Source organism: Moschus berezovskii, chromosome 1, assembly GCF_049115385.1.
Source record: "Moschus berezovskii isolate FMDL1 chromosome 1, NW_MosBer_1.0, whole genome shotgun sequence".
NCBI classification, from domain to species: Eukaryota; Metazoa; Chordata; class Mammalia; order Artiodactyla; family Moschidae; genus Moschus; species Moschus berezovskii.
The window spans coordinates 159,603,861-159,625,355 of NC_142460.1; the positions used below are offsets into that span (position 1 = coordinate 159,603,861).

The 21,495-nt window shown below is 52.6% G+C and overlaps 1 protein-coding gene across 2 annotated transcripts in view; it reads right to left on the bottom strand.

Moving 5' to 3' along the window:
- The window catches only part of TMEM108 (transmembrane protein 108), a 413,918-nt gene continuing 392,423 nt past the window's right edge, over positions 1-21,495 (bottom strand). For both annotated transcript variants that reach the window (XM_055413587.2, XM_055413577.2), the window contains exons 4-6: positions 14,506-15,936; positions 5,419-5,573; positions 1-294 (exon numbers count right to left, since the gene is read on the bottom strand). In XM_055413587.2, coding sequence (XP_055269562.1) covers positions 172-294; positions 5,419-5,573; positions 14,506-15,936 — 1,709 coding nt within the window. In that variant the 3' untranslated portion in view covers positions 1-171. The remainder of the gene's footprint in view (positions 295-5,418; positions 5,574-14,505; positions 15,937-21,495) is intronic.

Here is a 21,495-nt window from a genome sequence, read left to right on the forward strand (position 1 = left end):
TTTTTAAACCACACTTATAAAAAAGATGTTGACAATTCTTAGGAAAAAAAAGCTGCTGAAAATGTTTCTCATCAAGTCAGGGTTACACAAAGATTATATTTATAATATATATTTGTATATTGATAAGTTAGAGATGAAAGGTAGGGACCGGTAAAGCGAGGGCTGCTGCAGTTAGATCTCCGACACTTGATCATTTCCCACAAACAGCGTTTCTTGGCAGAAGGGGTTAACGAGGACCATCCCGGTGTCTCTGTAGTCGCCATTGGCTGGGGAGCGGGGCTCTGACAGCTGGTCCTGGAGGACAGAGGGAGGAGACAGGGTGAGCTGGGGAGGAGTCATCAGGGGGCCATTCTTACATACCCACCGGAACATTTACTTCCACTTGGAAGTGCTTGGTAAACATGAAAAAAGTTATTGAAATATAGTTGAGATACAAAGTTACATGAATTTCCAGTGCACTGCATAGTGATTTGACATTTACACATATTATGAAATGGTCACCATGATAAGCCTAATAACCATGTGCCCTCAAAGTTATTACAATATTATCGACCATATCCCTTATGCTGTGACATTATATCCGTGAAGCTTATTGATTATATAACTGGAGGTCTGTACCTCTTAATCCCCTTTACCTATCTTGCCCTTCATCTTAAGCACTTGTCATCATCCTCACTGCTGATGCTGGGGTTCAGAGATCTGTCTGTTCTTTTTTCAGATCTTTATAGCAGCTTCCAAAGAAGAGTTCCTGCTTCCTGAATCATCTCTACTTTAGGCTGCAAGAGATGGCATTGCTGTCCACGCATGCCACACACGGTGTACAGCTCGCTGCTCTAGTGGGCAAAACCTGGTCCACTTGGGCCCCAGACTCTCCTTCCACCTTTTTCCCCACAGACCTCCAGGAGGCCTCACCACTTTTCTTTCCTGAACACACCCAGCGCTTGCTCTCCTCTTTCTTCTCCTGAGACCCACCTACCAGAACCTACAGAGCTCATTCCACCCTCCCGAGTCCTCCCAGAGCCTGGTCAGAATTCTAAGCCTGTTTCTTATAGCACTGGATGTGCTGAGCTGAATGGATCTGAATCTCTGTGTGACCGCACAATAGGTGAGTGAAAAATTCAGTCCATCTACACAGCCTCAGGAGTGGGAAAGCCGAGAAACAGACAACCCGCTCAGGTCATCTGAATGACTTTGGCCTCAGCCATGGAGGCGGAGGGGGGCTACGCAGTAGCAGTTCTCAGACTCCAGCACAGGTGTTGACATAGAGAAAAAAAGCCACAGTTTGTACCAGTTCCACACAATGGAAGCCTCAGAGCGTGCAGGCTACTGTAGGGCAAAGACTCCAGTGGCAGACCTGGGTGTAACTTGTTCAGGCCAGACCAGCTTAGAACTGGCTTCAATTTAAGATGTCATGATTACTACTCTGAAATGTATTTTTAAACAAAACATGCAGACATTTTTGTTTTTCTTTTCACTGCACTATACTCCCCCCAAAATGAATAAAAAGCATGCCATTTTTGATGAGTATATATTATTTATGGGTAATAAGGAGAGAAAGGAAGAAAGGCCATTTGTTGTAAAATGTTTTCAGAAGACAAGAATTTCCTTCGCTCATCTTTGGGGTGGACGTGGGGCCAGCTGTCTAAGAGAGGAGACCAGGGCGGCGTGTCAGCGAGGGGACAGAAATCCTCTTTCTCCGCTGGGCTTTGGGGTTAATCTGATGGGGAGTTTGGAGCCTGAGATGTGCTGTGGTTTTACAGTTCTCACGAGAGTTTAAGGGGAAGTTATTCTGTGTAAAAACAAGAGAAAGTTATGTAGAAAATAACTAAGGCAGGAAAGAAAAAAAAAGGAAGAAGGGGAGGGAAAAAGAGAAAGCATGAAAAAGTTTCCAAACGCTTCTGGGCACCACAATTTTGCCCACACAATTCTGTTTTGCTGTTTTCATCAGCCCAGCAGGGGAGCAGGGTGCCAGGGAAACTTGCTTAGGCGAAGCACTTGGCAGCCTCCAAAGCTGGCAGCCTGGCAGTGAGCTCATGGCCCTGTGACTGCGGTGGCTGTGTGGGTGTGCAGGGCCTCTGTGCCCAGGGGACAGGGGACAACTGCTGTTACTGGGAATACAGCAGGACGAGGGGAGTAGGCCGCCTGGGAGAGGGTGAGAAACCCACTCTGAAGCCAGCCAAGCTTGGTGCTGCTGCAGCCCCCTGACCCTGGGTCCCAGCAGGATCTCTGGCCTGTGTCCCATGGCGGCCTGGGGCTGTGGGGGCTATGCTCACCAGCACTGTCCTCTGGCTTTTGGTTTTCATTTACCAATTTGTAAGCAGTTTAGAGTCCAGAGGTACAGAGCCCGCACTCAAAGTGGGAACACTCGCCACCAAATTGTACCCTGGCCATGCTAAACATCAATGTCATTGTAAGGCTGTCCCTCTGTTTGTCCTTCAGCTAATTTTTTTTTACTGAGTGGCCACTGTATGTCAGGCTTTGGGGTGGATGATGGGTAGATTGTGAGCAAAGTTCACTCATGTGATGACCATTTACTGCGTACCTACCACATGCTCAGCACTGTTCTAGGAGCTGGGCAGAGGGCATGAGGAAGCCTCCTGCCCTGGGGCAGCATGTATTCTAGTAGGTGAGATGTATACTCAGCAGTCAACAGAGAGAGAAGGGTACAGTGCCAGGTGGGGAGAAGTTCTGAACAAAAACAAAGCAGGGTGGGGACAGAGTACCGTGGGTGAGGGGAAGGTGGGGTTCTAACCTGTGCTGAGCAGTCAGGGAAGGCCTTTCGGAGGAGGTGGCACTGCAGCAGAGGCTTGGGGGAAGTGGAGGCAGCTGGGAGAAGAGCATTTCAGCCAGGTGCCAGGACGAGCTTACTCTAGGGACTGAGACCTGTACTCCTGGGGGGCCTGGCAGAGGCGGGAGGAGGTAGGCGGGGCCGGCCTGAGAAAAAACCCGCTAGGAGGAATCTGGACTTTGTCAAGAGTGTGAGGAGGAGCACTGTGAGGCTTGGAAGTCATGACTGACATGAGGTCCTCCCTTGAACAGCTGGTCCGGCTGCTGTGTGGAGGACAGACTGCAAGCGGGGACTGGGGGCAGACAGCGGCTGGGAGAGCTGTTTGCAGAGCGATGGCAACAATCCATGGTTCGAGGGATGATGGCAGCCTGGGAGGGCGTGGTTGTGTGGGGGGGTGGTCACAACACTGGTAGTGAGACCTGCTTATGTGGAGGAAAAGCCAACGGACTAGGGGCTGTTGATGGAGGGGATGTGGGGTGTGTCCGAGGAGAAGGTGGCCAGCAGTGCCATCTAATCATGAGAAGCACCAGGGGGATCTGGGTGTTGACGTGGCAGGGAAATGCTGAGAGATCAGTCTCGGGCTGTTCCCTCTGAGATGCCCATTAAATGTGTGCATCGGTAGCTGGGCACATGGGTCTGGAGCTCAGGGGAGATGGCCAGGCTAGAGCAGAATTCGGTAGTCATGGTGAGAAATGGGCCTTACAGTCATGGAACTTTCTCATAGAGAAGAGAAGCAATAGGAGAACTGAGCCTGGGCCCTCCTGTGACTGGAGCTTGGGGAAAGGACAGGGGTCATGATGGAGATCAAGGAGGAGCTGCTGGGGGTGGGAGGGAGCCGGCCAGGATGGGGCTGGGGTGCCAGTGAAGAAATGTTTTAAAGAGGAGATGATTGAACGTGCCAATACTGCTGCTACTGCTAAGTCACTTCAGTCATGTCCGACTCTGTGTGACCCCATAGACGGAAGCCCACCAGGGTCCCCCATCCCTGGGATTCTCCAGGCAAGAACACTGGAGTGGGTTGCCATTTCCTTCTCCAATGTGTGAAAGTGAAAAGGGAAAGTGAAGTCGCTCAGTCATGTCCAACCCCACGGACTGCAGCCTACCAGGATCCTCCATCCATGGGATTTTCTAGGCAAGAGTACTGGAGTGGCTTGCCATTGCCTTCTCCGAATACTGCTGGTAGGCGGAGTAAAATCAGTGCCTTAGAACTGCCCCTTGGGGTTAGCAGTGTGGGGGCAACTGGCTATTCTAGTGGGGGAGAGAAATTCAAAATTGTCATGTCAGACCCGTGACTGTGTAATTACAACCCCCGTGTGTGCCACAGTGGAAAAGCACAGGAGCTGAGACCTGATGATAGGAGAGGGCGCCCAGCTCGGCAGTCAGGGGAGGCTTCTCTGAGGAAGTGACGGTTGGACGGCACCCTGAGTGGTGGGTAGGAATCACTGCACTCAGACGGACAGGAGAAGCACTAGGAGACACGCCAGGAGAGGGAGGAGCTTATGCACAGCCCTGCAGTGGGGTATGACTTGGTGCCATAATGAAGTGAGAAGAAATCCAGTGTCATCTGAGCTTCGCGGATGCGGGAGAGGGCATGACATGAGGCTGGAGGGTTGGGTGGGGACAGGTTCACCTTACAGGCCCTGGAAAGACTTTGACCTTCAACTTACCAGCAATGGGAAGCTACGGAAGAGTTTTGAGCACAGGTGTGATGTGGTCACAGGTATGTCTATGAAAGCTCATCTGGATGCTGGGGGGATGGGTCTGCAGGAGGGGAGGGGACTGTTCCACCAGAAGCAAGCCCAGCCCCACCCCACCTTTACTTAGCTGTCCACCACCCTTCTCCTGGGCCATCTCAACTGCATCCCTTACTTATTTCTCATCTGCCTTTCTGTCCTCTCATTCATTCAGCCAGCCACTAAACCATCCTTCCTTTCCTTCTTATCCATTCACTGATGATGACCATCAGCACAATCTTTCTACAACTAAGTCACACAAAGCTTAACTTTCAATGACTCTCCGCTGTCCAAGACTAATGCACAAACTCCATCCAACTTCATCCAAGGCTGTGCCTAATCCATCTGCCTCTCCTGGGGCACCTGGCCCCTGCCCCACCCTTCTGTAAGAGTGGAAAGAGCAGTGGTTTCTGTAGTCAGAACACCGGGTTCAAAGCCCAGCTCCCTCACTGGCCGGGCTGGGGTTTCCTGCACTCCCTCACCCTGCCAACACTTGCACTGTGAGGCTCTCCCCAGCAGGTTTCACAGCCCTCTAACTCTCCCCATATTCCCCTCGTATCCTACTCTCCCCCTATTATCTGAATGATGCCAAGGTCCAGTACCTTAACCGCATCTCGGAGCCTGGACCCCTTGGGAGCAAGCTCCCACCTTCACAGTCCCCTGAACGCCTGCCACCAAACTGTCCTCATTGAACAGTTGTTGGCCTGTTCCCAGAAACCCAAAGTCCCAAGAAACGTGCCTCGCCAAGCAGATGTCCGTTTGGCAGGGCTGGGGCGGGGCCCCGCGGCTCAGGACCATGCAGGTTCCTGCCGCCAGGAGGAGGCTGGAGAGACGAGCGGGTGCTCCTCTCCCGGTGGCAGTTCTCCCGCGGGCAGCCCTTGGTTTGGGGCTCGTTACCTCAGAGGTTTCCAGGGACTGGATCTCCCTGGGAAGCTCCACGGCATGCTTGCTGAAGTAGTCCATGGTGATGGCGTTGTTCCAGTAGCTCAGACTGTTCTCGGGGTTGGCCGGCTTCTTCTTCCTCCGCAGGCAGCACACGGTCAGTAGGACCGCTGCAGGGAGAGTCCCCGTTAGAGAGGGAAGGGCGGCGAGCGGGCCAGCTTCGCGGAGGGAGGGAGGCCAGCCTCCAGCTGGGACCGTGACAGCCACACATCCAGCCACTTGCCCCGCTCATTGAGCTTGTTCATTAGCTCAACAAATATCTGTAAAGGTGGAGCGCCTGCTTTGTGCCAGGTGCCAGGGACAGGGGAGAGAAGAAAAAGACAGGACCACCCTGCTCTCATAAGCTTTCCTCCTAGCTTGTGTATGGAGGGTGCATGAGAGTTAGTATAGGAAGATAACTGTTCAGAGAAAAGGAAACACGGGGAAGTGAGTGAGACAGCCGAGGGGAGCTGCGGGAGGGGTTCCATCCTGAAAAGCTTCCCTGAGCAGTGACCTTATGGCTGAGACTGGCAAGTGGGGAAGGAGCTGGCCATGGGTGAACAGGGGCAGTGTGTCCCAAGTGGAGGGAACAGCACATTCAAGGGTCCTGAGGTGGGGATAAGCTGCATGTTCGTGAGGAAAACAGCAGCATGGCTGGAGTGCAGTTGGTGTAGGAGAGAGTGAGGTGGGAGGTGAGGCCCAGGGGCAGGAGGTTTGGATGGAATTTCGGATACCTGTGCACGTTGCAGTGCCAGGGAGTTAGCTCCAAGTAAAGGCCTTGCGCTCTCACTGGGAGGGCTCCCCAGAGCTCAGCTGTAGGAAATGACATGTATGTGCCAAGCTGCACCTCAGGACGGAGGAGAAGTGTTCCCGAAGCGGGAGTGTGGCATAGAGATGAGCAGAGCCCAGGGAACTTTACAAATGAGCCTTGACTTCCACAGAGGGCAGAGGTTCAGAGCAAAATCTCTAGGCAGAGGTCTTGGACCCTGATAAAACCGTTGCTCCCGTCTCATTGCCACCATCGTCATTAAAACCAAATAGCTGCTAACAGTCCTATAGCATGTATGTAGGGCTCCAGTAATCTAGAAACATGAATTCATTTAATACTCCATGTAACTCCATGAGCTTGGTACTGTGAGGGCCACTGTTTGACAGACAGGAAAATGGAGACTTACAGAGGTGAAGTGACTTGCCCAAGAGCAAATCCGGATGGCTCCAAAGTCCATGCTCTCGGCCATCCATGATTCTGCCTCACAAAGACAAGCCAAATGCTGACATGAAAACCTTGCTGCGCAGAGAGGTCTGATCCTGCCTCCACACAGCTCGACGTACCCCCCTGTTTGTTCAGTCTCGGACCCTCGGGGGCACGGGAGGAAGGAGCATGTTTGGAGGCTGCTGCTGAACCACGTGTGAACAGAGTGGCTTGGACATGCTGACAGGGAAGGCTTCCAAGTTCAGAGAGGTGGGCTGGCCTGTCTGGGGTCTTACAAGGGAACAGGAGATGCAGTGCCCCAGGGAGACAAGGAGCCATCGTGGGGAGAAGCCAGTCAGTGAAGACTGGGCACCTCCTGCCCAGGCTAGCCATCCCCAGAGCCCATGGGGTGGCTGAAACTCTGGATCGGGGTAGGCATGGTTGCACTCAACATCCTGGTGGTTCCCATCATCTGTGCTGGGGGGTGGAGGGCAGGCTGAGCTGTCCATAGAGGCTGGTACTATGGTGGCAGTGGCCACCAGGGGGCAGTGGAGGCCCATCTCTGCCCACAGCGGCCAGAAGGCTTGGTGGTTTGGGGGGCCTATGCCTGCCAGGGTGTGGGGGAACTGCAAAAGTTGGCATCCACACAGGCTGAGACCTCAGGGCCCAGAGCCCAGAGCCTTGCAGGCTGACTGAGGAATTCAGTAGCTCTTTCCTGCTGCTGGCCTTGCTGGCACCTCTACCTGAAAAGGCTTCCAGGCAAGATCAAGAGATTGGGCAAGCTTCCATTCCATCCAATCTGCTTTGATCAAAAAGACTTCTACTTTTCTTACCACTCTTCCAGGTCCTCTCAAAAAAGTTTTAAAAATAGCCAATTTCTGAATACTTGAGCTCAAAGACATTTTAAACCAGCTGGTAGAGATTCTTTCAAGCTTTGTGGATTTCCTCCCTTCCTTCCAAAGAGCCCTTCCTTCAGCTGATTGAAGGAAGAAGGGGTGAGGAGGGAGGCTGCAGAGTCAGCCTGAAAATCTGCTAATTTAGGGCACGCCTGCCTGTTCTATAGAGGAGAAGACTCTGATGCGGAACCCAGCTTGCCGCAGGTCACAGCAAGTGGCAAGGCTGGGGCAAGGCTCTGGTCCCTTCTTCTCTTTTCTGGAAGTTTTATTCTTCATTCTCACTACTACTTTTCACCCTGCTCCTGAGACTGGAATGGTGAAGCAGCCCAGGGGAATTCAAGTTGGGGAAACCCAAGCCATAGGGTGAGGGCTAGGCTGCATGAACCACTCCCTCCCACCCCACCCCACCCCAGCCCGCTAACCTAGGTGTGTGCAGGTTGCAGAATCCAGGTCCTCTGGATCCCGGGCCAGTGCCCTCTGAGCCCACACTGCCCCTGCTCCAGGGCCTGGGCCTGGTTAGGACGTACGGCCAGGATCCTGCCCTGTGGGAAGGGCTGGGGGTCAGAGTGGGGAGTTCTGTTCCTCACTTTCCCCTCCTCCCATGTTGTTAGCCTGACTATCAGGGAGTTCTTGGTGCCTCTCAAACACCATTTCACTTACACACCAGAAGCCAGCCCCGCTACAGGAAGAGCATGGGCTTAGAGTCCAAAAGACCTGAGTTCAAGTCTGACTCGGCTGTGTATTACAAGGCGTCACTTCATCATGCTGATCACTATAGACCTGGCAGGGTTGTAAGGATCATGAATGCCAAATGCTGAAAGCACTGCCTGACACAATAGGTGCTTCACTAATATGAGTTTCCTTCTTGTTCTTAAAGGGAGACCCTGAAGGGAAAACTGGGCTGCATGACTGTTGCGTGGTTCAGGCCAAGGGTTAGGTTAGTACTTCCATTATTTTGGCGTCTGAACTTTCATCTCAGAAAGGAAATTTCAATCAAATTTATGGAGTCTCTATTTTATCCCCAGGTGCTCTACAGTCGGATTTAACTCACAATATGCTGCCTGAGGAAGGTGCTGGCCCTCCTCCCATTCACAGAAGAGGCAGCTGAAGTTGCCTAAACTTCTAAACCACACAACTCTGCACGCTCAGGTGTGAGCCACGCCCTCTCCCATGTCACCGAAAGCTTCAACTGCTCTGTTTCTCCAAAGGGAAATGTGGTCAAGACCCTCGAGAAGGTCAATAGGATCCCTATTTCCTCTAGATTTGAAACTGAAATGAGAGTGAAGCAAGCTCTCCCAGCTTCTCCAGCACATCAGTAGGGAATTGGCCACAGTTTGTTGGATGTATGACAGGAAGGAGGAGGGTCGCTGACATGAAGATGGAGCCTGGGTACTGTGCTGATGTTTCTGGAAGGGGCCTCATTTCAGGGCTGGGACCTGCTCTATGATGGGAAATGGACACGAAAGTCTACAGGACCCCGGGGGAGGGTGCTTTGAAAACACCTGCTGAGGGTGCTCTCCATGGGCGGCTGGAGAATGTGTGGCAAGTCCTGACAATGAGATGAGTATCATCACCCTCTGACCGTGTCCTCACTGGGCACCTCCCCGTGGTAGATGCCGTGATGGGACTTCAGATGCATCTGCAGTCCATGATGAGGTTTTGGAGCGGCAGCTGCAGCCCGAGGGCACCTGAGCAGCTCTCCTGCTGCACAGGGACAGCCAAGGGACCGCCTCCGCCTCCGTCCCCTTGACCCACCACCACGGGTGTGCCGAGGCCACCCTTCCCAGGCTGCTCCCGGCCATTACTGATGGAGCAGGTCTGTTCCCTCGGGACAGGAAACTCCTCTAATGGTCTGAGGACACCCCTCACCTCGCGGAAGCTTCCTCTGGACGGCCATCCCAGCCTTTTCCTTCCCAGCCCTCCAGCTTCTTCTTCTTCCTTTATATCAATAATTCAAAGGTGTTTCCCCAATAAATCTCTTGCAGGCCTAATTCTGTTTTGGTACCTTCCTCCTGAAGGCCTTGAACTAACACAGTGGACATTAGTCCTATTTTTGCAGGTGAGAAAACAGTGGCCCAAGGGTTAACCTTCCAAGTCCCAAGGGCGACTAGTGGGAGAGCTGGGTTTACATCCAGTTGTGTCTGGTTCCCAAGTCAAGGCTTCCTGTTACAGCAGGGTCCCTCTCAAGCTAGTCACACGAGTTTAAAGTTAGGCAAATGAGAGAGGGCAGGGAGCTCTGACGTCTCAGTTTAGCCCCTCATTAGGTAGATTAGAAACCGGAAACCTGGGAGGAAAGGATTAGTCCAGCGGTGCCAGCCCATCTGTGAAGAGTCATTTCTTCACTCTGGAGGTTGGGGGAGGTCAAGGGAGGCCTCAGGGTGTGGAAGGAGGCCAGGCTGGACCGGGTCACAGGCCTGGGGAAAGCAGGTTTGGGGGCTCATTGACTTTCTGGCCTGGTGGATGGAGATGTGCCTGAGGAAGCTCCAGAAGGTTCCTGCGGGGGGCGCTGGTTGGGAAGCACAGGGAAGAGCTGTGATGTGGCCAGGACACTCTAGTCCAGCCTCGGGAATACCCCCGGGTAAGCCTGCCTTGTTCAAAGGCTGCCCCACCTCCTTCAGTTGGTTCATAGACCCCAAGGAGACAAACCTGCTCACGCTTACTTTCCGTCCTAATCTGTTCTTTTGACTGGAAAGAGTACTTCTGACCCAGGTTTCTTTCTTTTTAAAATATAATAACTACAAAGTCACTGGGGTCTGTGAGTAAAGGTACACAGACACATTTGGATTTGACACATTCTGTGAATGTTTTCACAGAACAACTGGGAATATAGCCGTGAGCCACCTGGCACAAGGATATGTTCTCTCTGCTGCTCCAGTGGCATTTCTGTACGTCTGGAAGGAGGCCAGCGTGTCCTAGGTAATATGCATGTGAACTCTCACGAATCCTGGGTCAGTGAGAGGTTGCTCTGCTTTGGATGGCTCAACTTGGATTGATGATGAAAAATATCTGTAACTGGCCTCGTTTCCTGCTTTCACCCCATGTAACTCCCATCTCTTCCAGGGAGGCTGGATGAAGACACTCTCAACAATGAATGTGGAACGTGCAGGCCAGGCCAGAGAGACTGACAGAGCCACGCAACCAGTCTCCTGATGGAAACCCAGAGCACTGACAGCCAAGAGCAGGGACCACTTCAGCACCAGACCCGGGGCTTCCAGCAGGAGGTGGTGGGCTGTGCGTCCTGATGGTGGCAGCAGAGACCATCTCGGGAGCCACCCAGCTCCCAGACCCTGACCAAATGTGGCCTGGGTCCAATCAGTTTCAGTTCTGTTTCCGGTGTGGCTCAGGAGACAAAGCATTTCTCGGACCTGGCACAACATACATCCCTTCAGCTGCTAGAAAGGGCTCATGATCTGAAGGGCAGGTACAAGTGGTGACAGCCCCTCTTGAGCAGACCTGAGACTTGCTACAATCACCCTCTGCTTCCACCAGAAACTGGGGACTTGCCGGCCTGCCCAGCAGCCCCTGAAAAGCCCGGACTACTCAGAAAAGCCAGATGAGAGAAATCTATGCATGTACTTTGCTACCAGTGCAGATTGCCTGAAATATCTGGCAAACTAGCCAAAGAGGAAACTCTTCTTTGAGGGCTGGAGAGTGTGCTTTAGGATAAATGTAGCTGCTGAGAAGGTCTGACTGTGGGGCCTCTAGACCTGGCCAGGCTATGAGCTTTCAAATAGCACAGCGTTTTAAAGCTGGACAAGCATCTTCTTTCTCAGTGCCCCTCTCATCTGGACCTTCACAGGGTCAGCGATGGTCCCACAGGACAGGGAGCTGTATGTATGTGGAGGCAGCCAGGCTGGAACCCTGCTGAGTGAGGGCTTGGCCTGAAGATGGTGGAAATGCAAGGCAGACACCAAAGGCAGCAGGGGCTGTGGGTCCCAGGGGAAATCTTCCTTTCTGAAATAATATGCTCTCGCCCAGCGACTGAAGGCTCCTGTCAGTGCCAGAAGCATTCTCATGGTGCAGTTCCAGGCTTGTCCTCGCTTCTCTCTTGGCTGATGTTATTATGCATGGTTTAGGCAGCCCATGGGTTTTCTTCTTTGCAGTAAAATTTGATCTAATTTCAAACTCATATATAGCAGAAGGGCTGGAGACATCTTTTTAGACCTGCTGTGGGTGTGGGCTGTGGGAGTGCAGGTAGGGAAAGGGCTCTGGCAGCTGGGTGGGGGAAGCTGTGTCACACACTTCTGGGTCTCTCGTGCTTGAAACGGTGCTTGGCACACAGTGAGCACTTGTGAGATGCTGTTGAGTCGAATGGATCCTGTCACCAGGTGTGGGCTGACTCAGGTGTGATTGGGACCCTGGGCAAGTCATTCCACTTAGTGACATACTCCCTACCTGTATGGTGTATCTGCTTCATCTCTTAAGTTTATTGCTCTGGCTAGTCTGTTTTAAGGATGAATGATTAAAAATGGTAGGAATTCCTTTTGTAAACTAGAGCCTCTAGACACATGGGAAGAATGAAAAATTAGAAAGCTGAATCTAATGTGGTTACTTCTCAAATATGACCATTATTAAAAATTTATTGGCTAACAGTGCTACATTTTCTCATTATCATTCTTCTGTTTCAGAAGTGGACAATCACAGCTTTAAGAATATCTGTGTGCACCCATGAGTGACAATAAATCTGCTTAAGGAAAGAATGAAATATGCAACCTGTAAACATTTTCACTTTCCCCGCACTGGGTACTTGAGCAGACTGGAGCTGGGAGAGGCAGCTCCTGGAAGGAATCCAGACTCCAGATTAAAAAGGGTTTTGTCAGAAAACAATGCCAAGCAGACATCAGGTTAATGTTAAAGGCACACACCTCCTGTGCTGATGTTCGATTGATCCATAACATGAAGACAGGCTGGGAGACCTGGCCGCATAGCCTCCTCTGAGAAAGTTTCTGGGGCTTTGTTCCCCTTGAGATCAGGCTGAGCCCATGGTGTGACATGAGGACCTGACGCCAGAGCAGGTTGCCTGAATGTGACTAAAGTGTCCGAACAGAGGAACCGCCAAGCACTCTCGTCTGCCTCAGCTGGGCACGGGCAATGCTGTGCTTTCTCTGGGAGCAGGCATGAACTGAGGTCATTGGAGGGTAGACAGGGGCAGGACCAGGGCCAGGTGGCCCTGTGAAGAGACTCAAAGGGACAGGGATGACAGCTTGGAAAAGAAAAGCCTGCCCTTGAGAGTGGTTTCATGTATCTCAGGGGTTGGTGAATGAACTTGTTTTGTGTGGTTTCAGAGGGCAGAGGTTAGAACCAAAGAGTGTAACTTACAACGGGGAAATTACAAGGCCCCCAGGAGAGCTGGAAACAGCCACAGAAGAAAGGGGCTGATCAGTGGGTAGCACAGGGCTTTCCCGCCCCTGAAAGGACTGAGGGGGCACCTGGATGATGTCCGTGTGTGGGGTGGGGCCGGGGGGAGCGCAGGCACAGTAAGGATTCCTGTGAGGCCATCAGAAGAACTCTTAAGAATTGAGATCAGGTGCATGCAGGAGACATGAAGGCAGCCCTGGGTCCCGAGTGATTGCATCAGGTTCTTTGTGGAGACGTTAGGGAGGAAGTGGAGAAGGCAATGGTAACCTACTCCAGTACTCTTGCCTGGAAAATCCCATGGGCAGAGGAGCCTGGTAGGCTGCAGTCCATGGGGTCGCTAAGAGTTGGACACGACTGAGCGACTTCACTTTCATGCGTTGGAGAAGGCAATGGCAACCCACTCCAGTGTTCTTGCCTGGAGAATCCCAAGGATGGCGGAGCCTGGTGGGCTGCTGTCTGTGGGGTCACACAGAGTCGGACATGACTGAAGCGACTTAGCAGCAGCAGCAGCAGCAGCAGGGAGGAAGAGAACTTCCCCAGTGCTCAGACAGTAAAGAATCTGCCTGCAATGCAGGAGACCTGGGTTCAATCCTGGGTTGGGAAGATCCTGGAGAAAGGAAATGGCTACCCACTCCAGTATTCTTGCCTGGAGAAGTCCTTGGACAGAGGACCCTGGTGAGCTACAGTCCAGGGGGTTTCAAAGAGTCAGACACGACTGAGCAACTAACACTTTCACTACACTTTTTTCAGGGAGGAAGAAGCCCCTAGAGTTTTCAATACAGGAGTGATGGTGGGAGTGATGGTGGCAGCAAGGGGGCGCTGGTGGCCCGCTATTGTTGTGGTCTAGGGGAGCTCTTCCCCAGGTACCCAGGGGGAGCAAAGGCAATGACAAGGTCCACAAAGCACCACTGCACACCATTCATGGACAAGCAAAATGGGGAGGAGCCACAAAATAGCTAAATTCACATGTAACTTGTAAGCCTCAATTTAGTTATAAAAACTGTTTCTGTCAAGGCTAATAGAACTTCCTGCAAAATCAAAACTTCATCTTTTCTTCTTTCTTGAGGGAAGACAGGAGGAGGAGAGGAGAGCAGCAGTAAGGGTGATGGAAGAGAGGTGGGGAGGAAGGCTCCGAGGGCTCTGCTACTTGGAGGCTGTCGGTTTGGAAGCACCAGCTCTCACCTTGCGGGGTGTTGGAGTCACGTGGCGAGAGAAGAGAGCAGGCGGGGGAGTGTCATGACATGTGCCCTGGGCTGGAAGATGGGTGCTCTGAGCTCACATTCTAACTCTGCCTCTCATGAGCTCTGGGGTCCTGGGGAAACCATGTTCCCTCCCCAGCCTGGTGTTTCTTTCTGCAAAATGCAGAGTTGGACTTGACTCCCAGCTCCTAGGAGTTGTGCCTTTATGATCAGTGGGCATCTGAGCCATGGCCTGATGAGCTAGGGACCAGGTGTGGGATAACCTGGGATTCTTGTTCTGCTGCCTTCTCCCTGGGGTTCTGGGAACTCTGCAGCCCACTTGGTGGGGACTGCCCACGTCTGGGGCAAAGGAATTATGGGGATGGGCACGCTGCCGTGGTGGCGGGTGAGGGGAGAAGGGAGCGTGTCAGGTACTTACAGCAGGAGGAGATGGGCACGCTGATGGCGAGGATCACCCAGGCGATGTCCATCTTGCTCAGGCAGATGGTGGCTCTGTGCTGGGGTTTGTCCCCTTCGGCCACGTGGGAAATGTTCCCCGCTGTTCCAGGCTTCCAGGTGCCGGCGGGGACCAAACGGTTGAGGAAGTTTCCTGTGGCTGTGGACACCGCTGTGGAGAGGGGACTGGGCACCCTGCCCAGCATGGTGGCTGTGGGGGTGGCCACAGCTTTCTCCTCGCCTTGGGAAACAGTGCTTTCTGAAGCCCCTGTTGGGTGGGCGGGGGCCTGCGGGGCTGAGGATGTTCCCTGAGGAAGCCCCTCGGAAGGGACTGAGACACTGGCATCAAAGGCAGCCTGGATGGGCCCCGTGGTGGTTGCGAAGACCCCAGAGTTGGTAGATGGAGGTCTGCTGGTGCCGGGGGTGACAGTAAGCCAGGAGTCACTGTGGCTGGAGCCGTCCTGCGGGTCACCATGGGGGCGCTGAGAAGGCACTGGAGCACGCTGTTGACTGGCAGGGGTGCCTGAGGCTGCTGTGGCATCTGGCTCCCCTCCTTGGCTGGTGAAGGTGGAACCACCCCACTGGTCTGCCCTGCTAAGGCTGGGCTTGTCCTCCACAGGCACTAGGGGGGTGGTGGGTGGTACCCACGAGGTCCTGCTGGGCGCCAAGGTTGCGACCACTGTCTGGGGCTGTGGCGAGGAGGAGTAACCCCAGAGCGGGTTTCTGGGGGTGAAGGTGGAGGGGTCAGGCTCCACAGACCCTGTGAAGTTGCCTTTGTAAATCTGAAAGATTTTCCCCAGGGGCCGCTTCTGCCCCAGATGTGTGGAGCTCTGGTTTCTTCCCCGCTGGCTTTCCTTCCTCCCGGCATGACCACTGGGTGCAGCGGGGACAGGGCGTGGTGAACTGCCGGCTCCCTTTCGGGAAGAGCCAGGGGGCCTGGGGGGCCTGCGTGTGGTAGCTCTGGAGGGGGCTGTGGGGGAACGGCTGGTGGCCTCCCCTGGCTTTGTCAGCAGCATGGTGGGTGCAGTCTCGCCCGGGGAGTGGCCCTCTGAATGGGAGGATGTGGTTGCCATGGCAGCAGGAAGTGGCCCTGTGGACAGGGGGCCTTCAGAATGGGGGGTGGGTGCTGTCGCCATGATGGTGATGGTGTTTGTAGGAGGGTGTCCATCCAGATGGGGTGTTGTTGTTGCCATGGGAGCTGTGGCCTGTGAGGAGGGTCCATCAGGATGAGGGATCGGTGTCACCACGGAGGCAGGGGTGGCCACCACGGAGGAGTGTCTGGTAGAACTGAGGGATGCTGTCACCATGGTGCCTGGGATGGTGCCTGAGGGGGAGACTTGAAGAGATTCCCTGGGAGATGGTTCCTGGGCAGCAAATACCAGTGCTTCAGTCAGCGCCAAGGTCAGGAGGAAGCCTTGAGTGGGAGACAGAGAGCAGAGGTGAAATGCCCGGGAGCCGCTCAGCCCTGTGCCTTCCTTACCCACGAACCTGAAACACCCGGAAACTCAAGGAAAACAGTGGGAGGACCCCTGAGGTCCCTGCTCATCGCACACAGGACCATGGGGACTGGGGGTATCTAACAGGCTGGTTCCACCCAGCACCCCTCCCAGAGAGAACCCAACCACAGGGGAATTAGAGACAGCTGAACCAGCCAGGCCTGCCCTTTCCCAAGTGCCTCTGAAATGCCTCCGGCCTCTGCCCAAGGGCAAATGCTCAGACAGGCTGGGGGAGGGGCGTGGAGGAAGCCTTGTGGCCCCTGAGTGCTGCTGGCCTTCTGCACCAGGGAGCCGTCCAAAGTGTGACCACAAGGAAGCCAGCAGCTCTGTGTGAGCTGCCCTGAGTCACTGAGCAGGACTTGGGTGGGCAGAACTGACCAGCACCTGCGCCTTTTCAGACTCCTCCATTTATGAACTAGACACAGGTACAAACGACAGACCTCTGCTTTTTCACACCCACCCACCAAAGAGTTAAGGAGGGTATACCTACTCCTTGACCCTGGAGACACAAAAATGAACAGGGCCAGGGTGAGGTCATATAGATCCACAAACAATCCTAAAACAAGGCAAAGACATCTCGGTGCTACTGGTGACCAGCAGGCAGAAGGGGACGGGATTCAGGGGGTGACCAGACCTGGTGCCTATAAAGCACTTAGCACAGAGCCTGCAGGAGACGGTGCGGTGTGTAAACACCAGCTGGTTGTATGGTTAACTGCTTGTCTTATGTGTTCATGAGGCTGAACTCTGGAAGGCCACTGGCGGTGCCTTCTGAGCAGACTGGACTTTGCATGATGGCGAGTGGGTGTGCTTTTGTTCACCCAAGAAAATGCACAAGGACAAAAACCTATACGTTTAAAAACCCTTCTAAAGATGTGTGGATTTTCTCAATCACAGCAGCATGTGCCCATGTAGGATCTATTCGGATTATAAACATGAAGACTGGCCACCCCGTACAGCCCACGGGCGAGGAAGAGCTGCTTCTTACCACCAAGGAGGGCTTGACAGACCTCTGAGGTCCAACTGTGACCTGAGAGCTCCCCCATTCACAGGAGCCCGCTGCTCAGTCACTCTCATGCCCTTACTTTAGCACTGCCAGCCGCCCAGACCAGCCCAGGTAGAGATGGGCCTCTGACTGGTCACCCTCTCGGGGCCTCCCTCCCCCACAGATTCCAGCAGGATGAATGGTCAAAGCAGAGGCCCTGGTGGTGATTCTGGGAAACCTGGGGTGGTCAGCAAAGCTGGCAGGGGAAGACAGGGGCTCTGGTGAGTTTCTGGAAACAGAGATGGGGAGGAGACCTCCTGACATGGCTTCAAAACAAGGTTCAGGGTCACCACTGAGGCCTCTTCCAACTTAGGGGAGGGGTGGGGTGGGTCAGTGCGGCCTCACCCTGCATGTCTAACTTAGTGGGTGGGGCAGGATGAGGGACGGCAGATGGAGTAGAGACTATAGCAGTCATACCTCCAGGACCAATTCTCCCTAAACGACAGAATTTCTCGACACTTTCATTCATAGTTTAGCCCATACAACAACAGTGTTTCCTCCTTAACTGGGTCAATCCTAAAATCTGGCTACTGAGCATCACTCTGGCCCTGTCAAAACCATGCTTGATTTAACTGGGTTAAATCGAGGCAGGAAGTTGAGGCTGAGGGAGATAAAGTAATGTGTTCAAAGGCCCTCAGTAGAGAAGTATGTGACACCCAGGTGTATCCAAAATGCACAGAGTTCCTGGTCACCCAGCACATACGAGGCAGGAGAAGAGGACAGGAAGTTGCAGCTACAGAGGGAACCATGCGCTCAGGGTTACTGCAGCCCCTCTCTGGCAGTTTAGCACCACAGGGACAATCTATTCCTAGAGCTGGTGGTCATGACTGCTGAAGTTTTAAGGGACATTCCCTAATAAGCCTCTGTTGGCTCACAAGCACCCTGGTTAAATATGTGTTGAACACATTCCCCTCAAAGCCATATGTTGACACCCTAGCCCTAGCACCTCAGGATGGAACTGTGTGTTAGGGCCTTTGAAGAGCTGATTAAAGCTAAATGAAGCTGATGAGGTAGGTCCTAACCCAATCTGAATGGTGTCCTTGTAAGAAAAGGAGCCCAGGACACAGATGCAAAGAATGCCCGCACACAGACAGGCAGTGAGAGGCCAACTGCCTGCAAGCCAAGAAGAAAGGAGTCAGAGTACTCCAACCCTGCTGGCACCTAGATCTTGGGGTTCCAGCCTCCAAAACTGTGAGGTGATAACTTTCTGTGGTTTAACCCCGCCGGCCGGTGGTACATTGTGTGGCAGACCAAACAGACTGATATCCGTGTCATACCTTGGAGATTCCTGTAAAATGAGAAGTAGAGATTGGGGCTTGTGTGCAGTGAGTTTATTCTGGGAAGTGGCCCTAGGGGGCAGCCGTGGGGCCTGAAATGAGTGAAACAGGGAAAGTCAATCCTGGGGTAGGTTACAAACTGATCAGGGTGCAACTCAAATCTGCTGGGGGTCTCTGAGGAGCTGAGCACTTCTTGCCAGCAGCTCCCCTTCCCACCGCCAGTGCTGCTCACCCACCTCCTTGCTCCTCCACGAGGCCCACCTGATTGAGTCAGAGAGGCTCTGGGCAGGGGCTGTCTGCTCACACCTGTACCCAGCTGGTGGCTGCCACAACAGCTGGAGTTAAAATTAAGGGCCCGGAGGATTCCTAGGGTGGAGCACAGATGTGCTCCATACAACCTGAGGCCCATGACCAAGGACAAGGACACTGTTGCCTTCCAGCAGCAGCATCAAGGGCAGTCCAGAGTTTTCAGAGAGACCCCTAGAGACCTCAGGGACAGGCCAGAGGTAGGAGGTGGGTAGCTTGGCCTCCAGGGGGAACTTCTGCAGCCTCTAGAGGCAGAGGGTTTAATGCACCCTGGTCTTCAAAATACTCAGGGAAAGAAATTCCCTTGACTTTCCCACCATGAACATCCCCGGGGCTAAAATCCTCCCAGGTGGGAAGTATACAACTGACTGGAGTTCTTCTTCCTGCAAGACTTTCAGAGGACGTAAACATGTGTGTCCCTGCTGCAGCTCTTTCTACTTGCCAGCATCCCCTGAAGGTATTTTCAGTCTAGGCGGACTGTTAGGGCCCTTTGTTCTTCAGACTTGAAAACTTTGGTACAATGAATGGATACTGCCATCCTGGGTGCACAGGGTTTTCACCTGGAGGATGACATTTAGCTGTCACAGTGAGAAGGGCACTCGAAACAACTTAGTCCAGTCCCCTCATTTCACAGAAGGGGCAACGGAAGGAGTGAAGTGACTTGTCCAAGAACACAGCTGGTCGGGACACGGCCTGGATTACAGCCATCATTTCAAAGCAACTTTTCATTTGTGTCGCAAAACTGCTACAGCACCGCAATGCCCAAATGCCTCCTTCAACAGCCACTGTCATCTTCACTATGGAAATCGCCTCTCTGTGGCACAAAAGGTTAAGCACTGAATGCAAAGGCTTACACTATCACAATTACTGCTCAAGGCCTTCAACCCAGGGCTCCCCTAACAGATGCAAATTTCCACTCCAGGCTCTTTGTGCTGGCCTGCTCACTCCCCTCCCCACAATCTGGGGCTACTGCCTCTTTGAATATAATTTGCATAGATTTGCATAATAGACTTTGCTGGCTCTAATTCCAAATATGTAGGCGAGAGGATAACTAAAATCCTACTTGATGTATTTTAAATGTAGAACCGATTTTTAAAGGATGCCAGAATAAGGACAAGTGTAGGGGGTGGGAACCAAAGATTGATGGGTGCTCAGAAGTGGCAGGAAGGCCTCCTCCTACCTGCAATTCCAGTGCCCAATGATCCCAGGACCCAAGGGAAGGAAAGGCCTTCCTCCTTCTGTTTATTTGGTTGGCTGCCGACAGCCTATATTGGGCATGATATTTGCATCTGGTAAAGGCAAGGAGGGAATTGGTGAAGAGAGAAATGACTAATCTGTGCTGAGTGCTTCCCGCATGCCACATGCCATTTGAAGGGCTGAGCCTGTTCCTGACACAGTTAATCTTCATAACAACCTGATGAGGCAGGTACTATCGTTAGCTCCCTATTGCAGCCGACGAAAAGCAGCACAGAGAGGCACGGGAAGCGGCCTCCTTCCACACAGCCTGGGACAGTGAGCTGTGATTTGAACCTGGCAGCCTGGCCCCAGAGTCCACACGCTCAACCGTGTTCACTCACCATTCCGCGCTGCATATTCAAAAGCAAAGGTTCAACATCTTTTGGGAGCTGATTTTCTATTACTGATTTTTTGACTTTTCTTTCCTCCTACTTGTTTTCTTCTAGCTCCATTTCAGGGCTCTGTACTAACATTTAGGTTTTTAACAAGTTAGTTAACTTTATTTTGCAATTTAGCTTCTGCATCTGATGTTTCAACAACAACAACAAAAAAGAGAATCCATGCACACCAAGTTTGACCATCATAAAGTCTGTTTTCTACATGGGCAATAACATACCATCTTGCCAGGAAACAGGCTCTTCTCATCTCAAGACTATTGTCTCTTAATTGGAAGGGGCGCTAGGGCTCCCTGGTGTCTAACTCCTTCACTGACAGATGAGAAGGCTTAGGCTCAGTGAAGTGGAATCCTCACTCTGGGCTACATACTATGATGTACCAGCCCACAGAGCTCTCTTCACATCACTGTGGGCCTGGCATTCTCGTGCTCCATCCTCTGGACTTCTTTTAAAAACAAGATCCTTTTGTTTTAAAGATCAAAAAGCTTGTCATTCCTAAGAGCGTGGTTTCTGTCCATGCTCAGAAATACATGCGTATCACTGACTTTAGGGTGAGCTGGGTGACTGCTCTGAAGAGGTACTCATGCCTGTGACCTTGGGCTTCTTTATGAAAGGCAGATTTTTTTTTTTTCCACAAAGACAAAAAGGAGTTTGGGGGTGTGTATCTTTGCTGCTACTCCCTTCTCAGGCAGCCACTTTCCAAATGTTCCCTCCTATCAAGTCCTGCTGGTAACATGCTTCAGGTCACAGAACTTAAAGCACAGAGGGTTCTGCTTAGTTCTGAGAGACACCTGAGGCCGTCACATGGTGGGTTCCAGAAATGTCTGGGGATCACTGATTTCAACAGGTGCACTGATCAGATCCATGACTCCACTGAGAATTATTGCTCAGAGTACAATCTCTAGAACACATGTGAGCAAGAAAACCACATGAGATGGGCCTGGGTGACCCAGACACTCCTGTGGCCTCCAGCTAGCATGAATTCACTTCGTGCTGCAACTCTGAAGCTGACAGAGTACGGCTTTCTACCAAAAACATGTGTACTCACATGTGAGCACACACACTCACAAGCTCCTCTCCTGGTAGCAGGAAATAAGGAAGAATGACAAACGTGAGAACGCTAATCATCTCCATGGTAATAAACAGTTAAGTCATTCATCTGAAGTCAAAATGGCCATCACGTAGCAGTGTCAGGGTTTAAACACAGTTTCTCTGATCCTG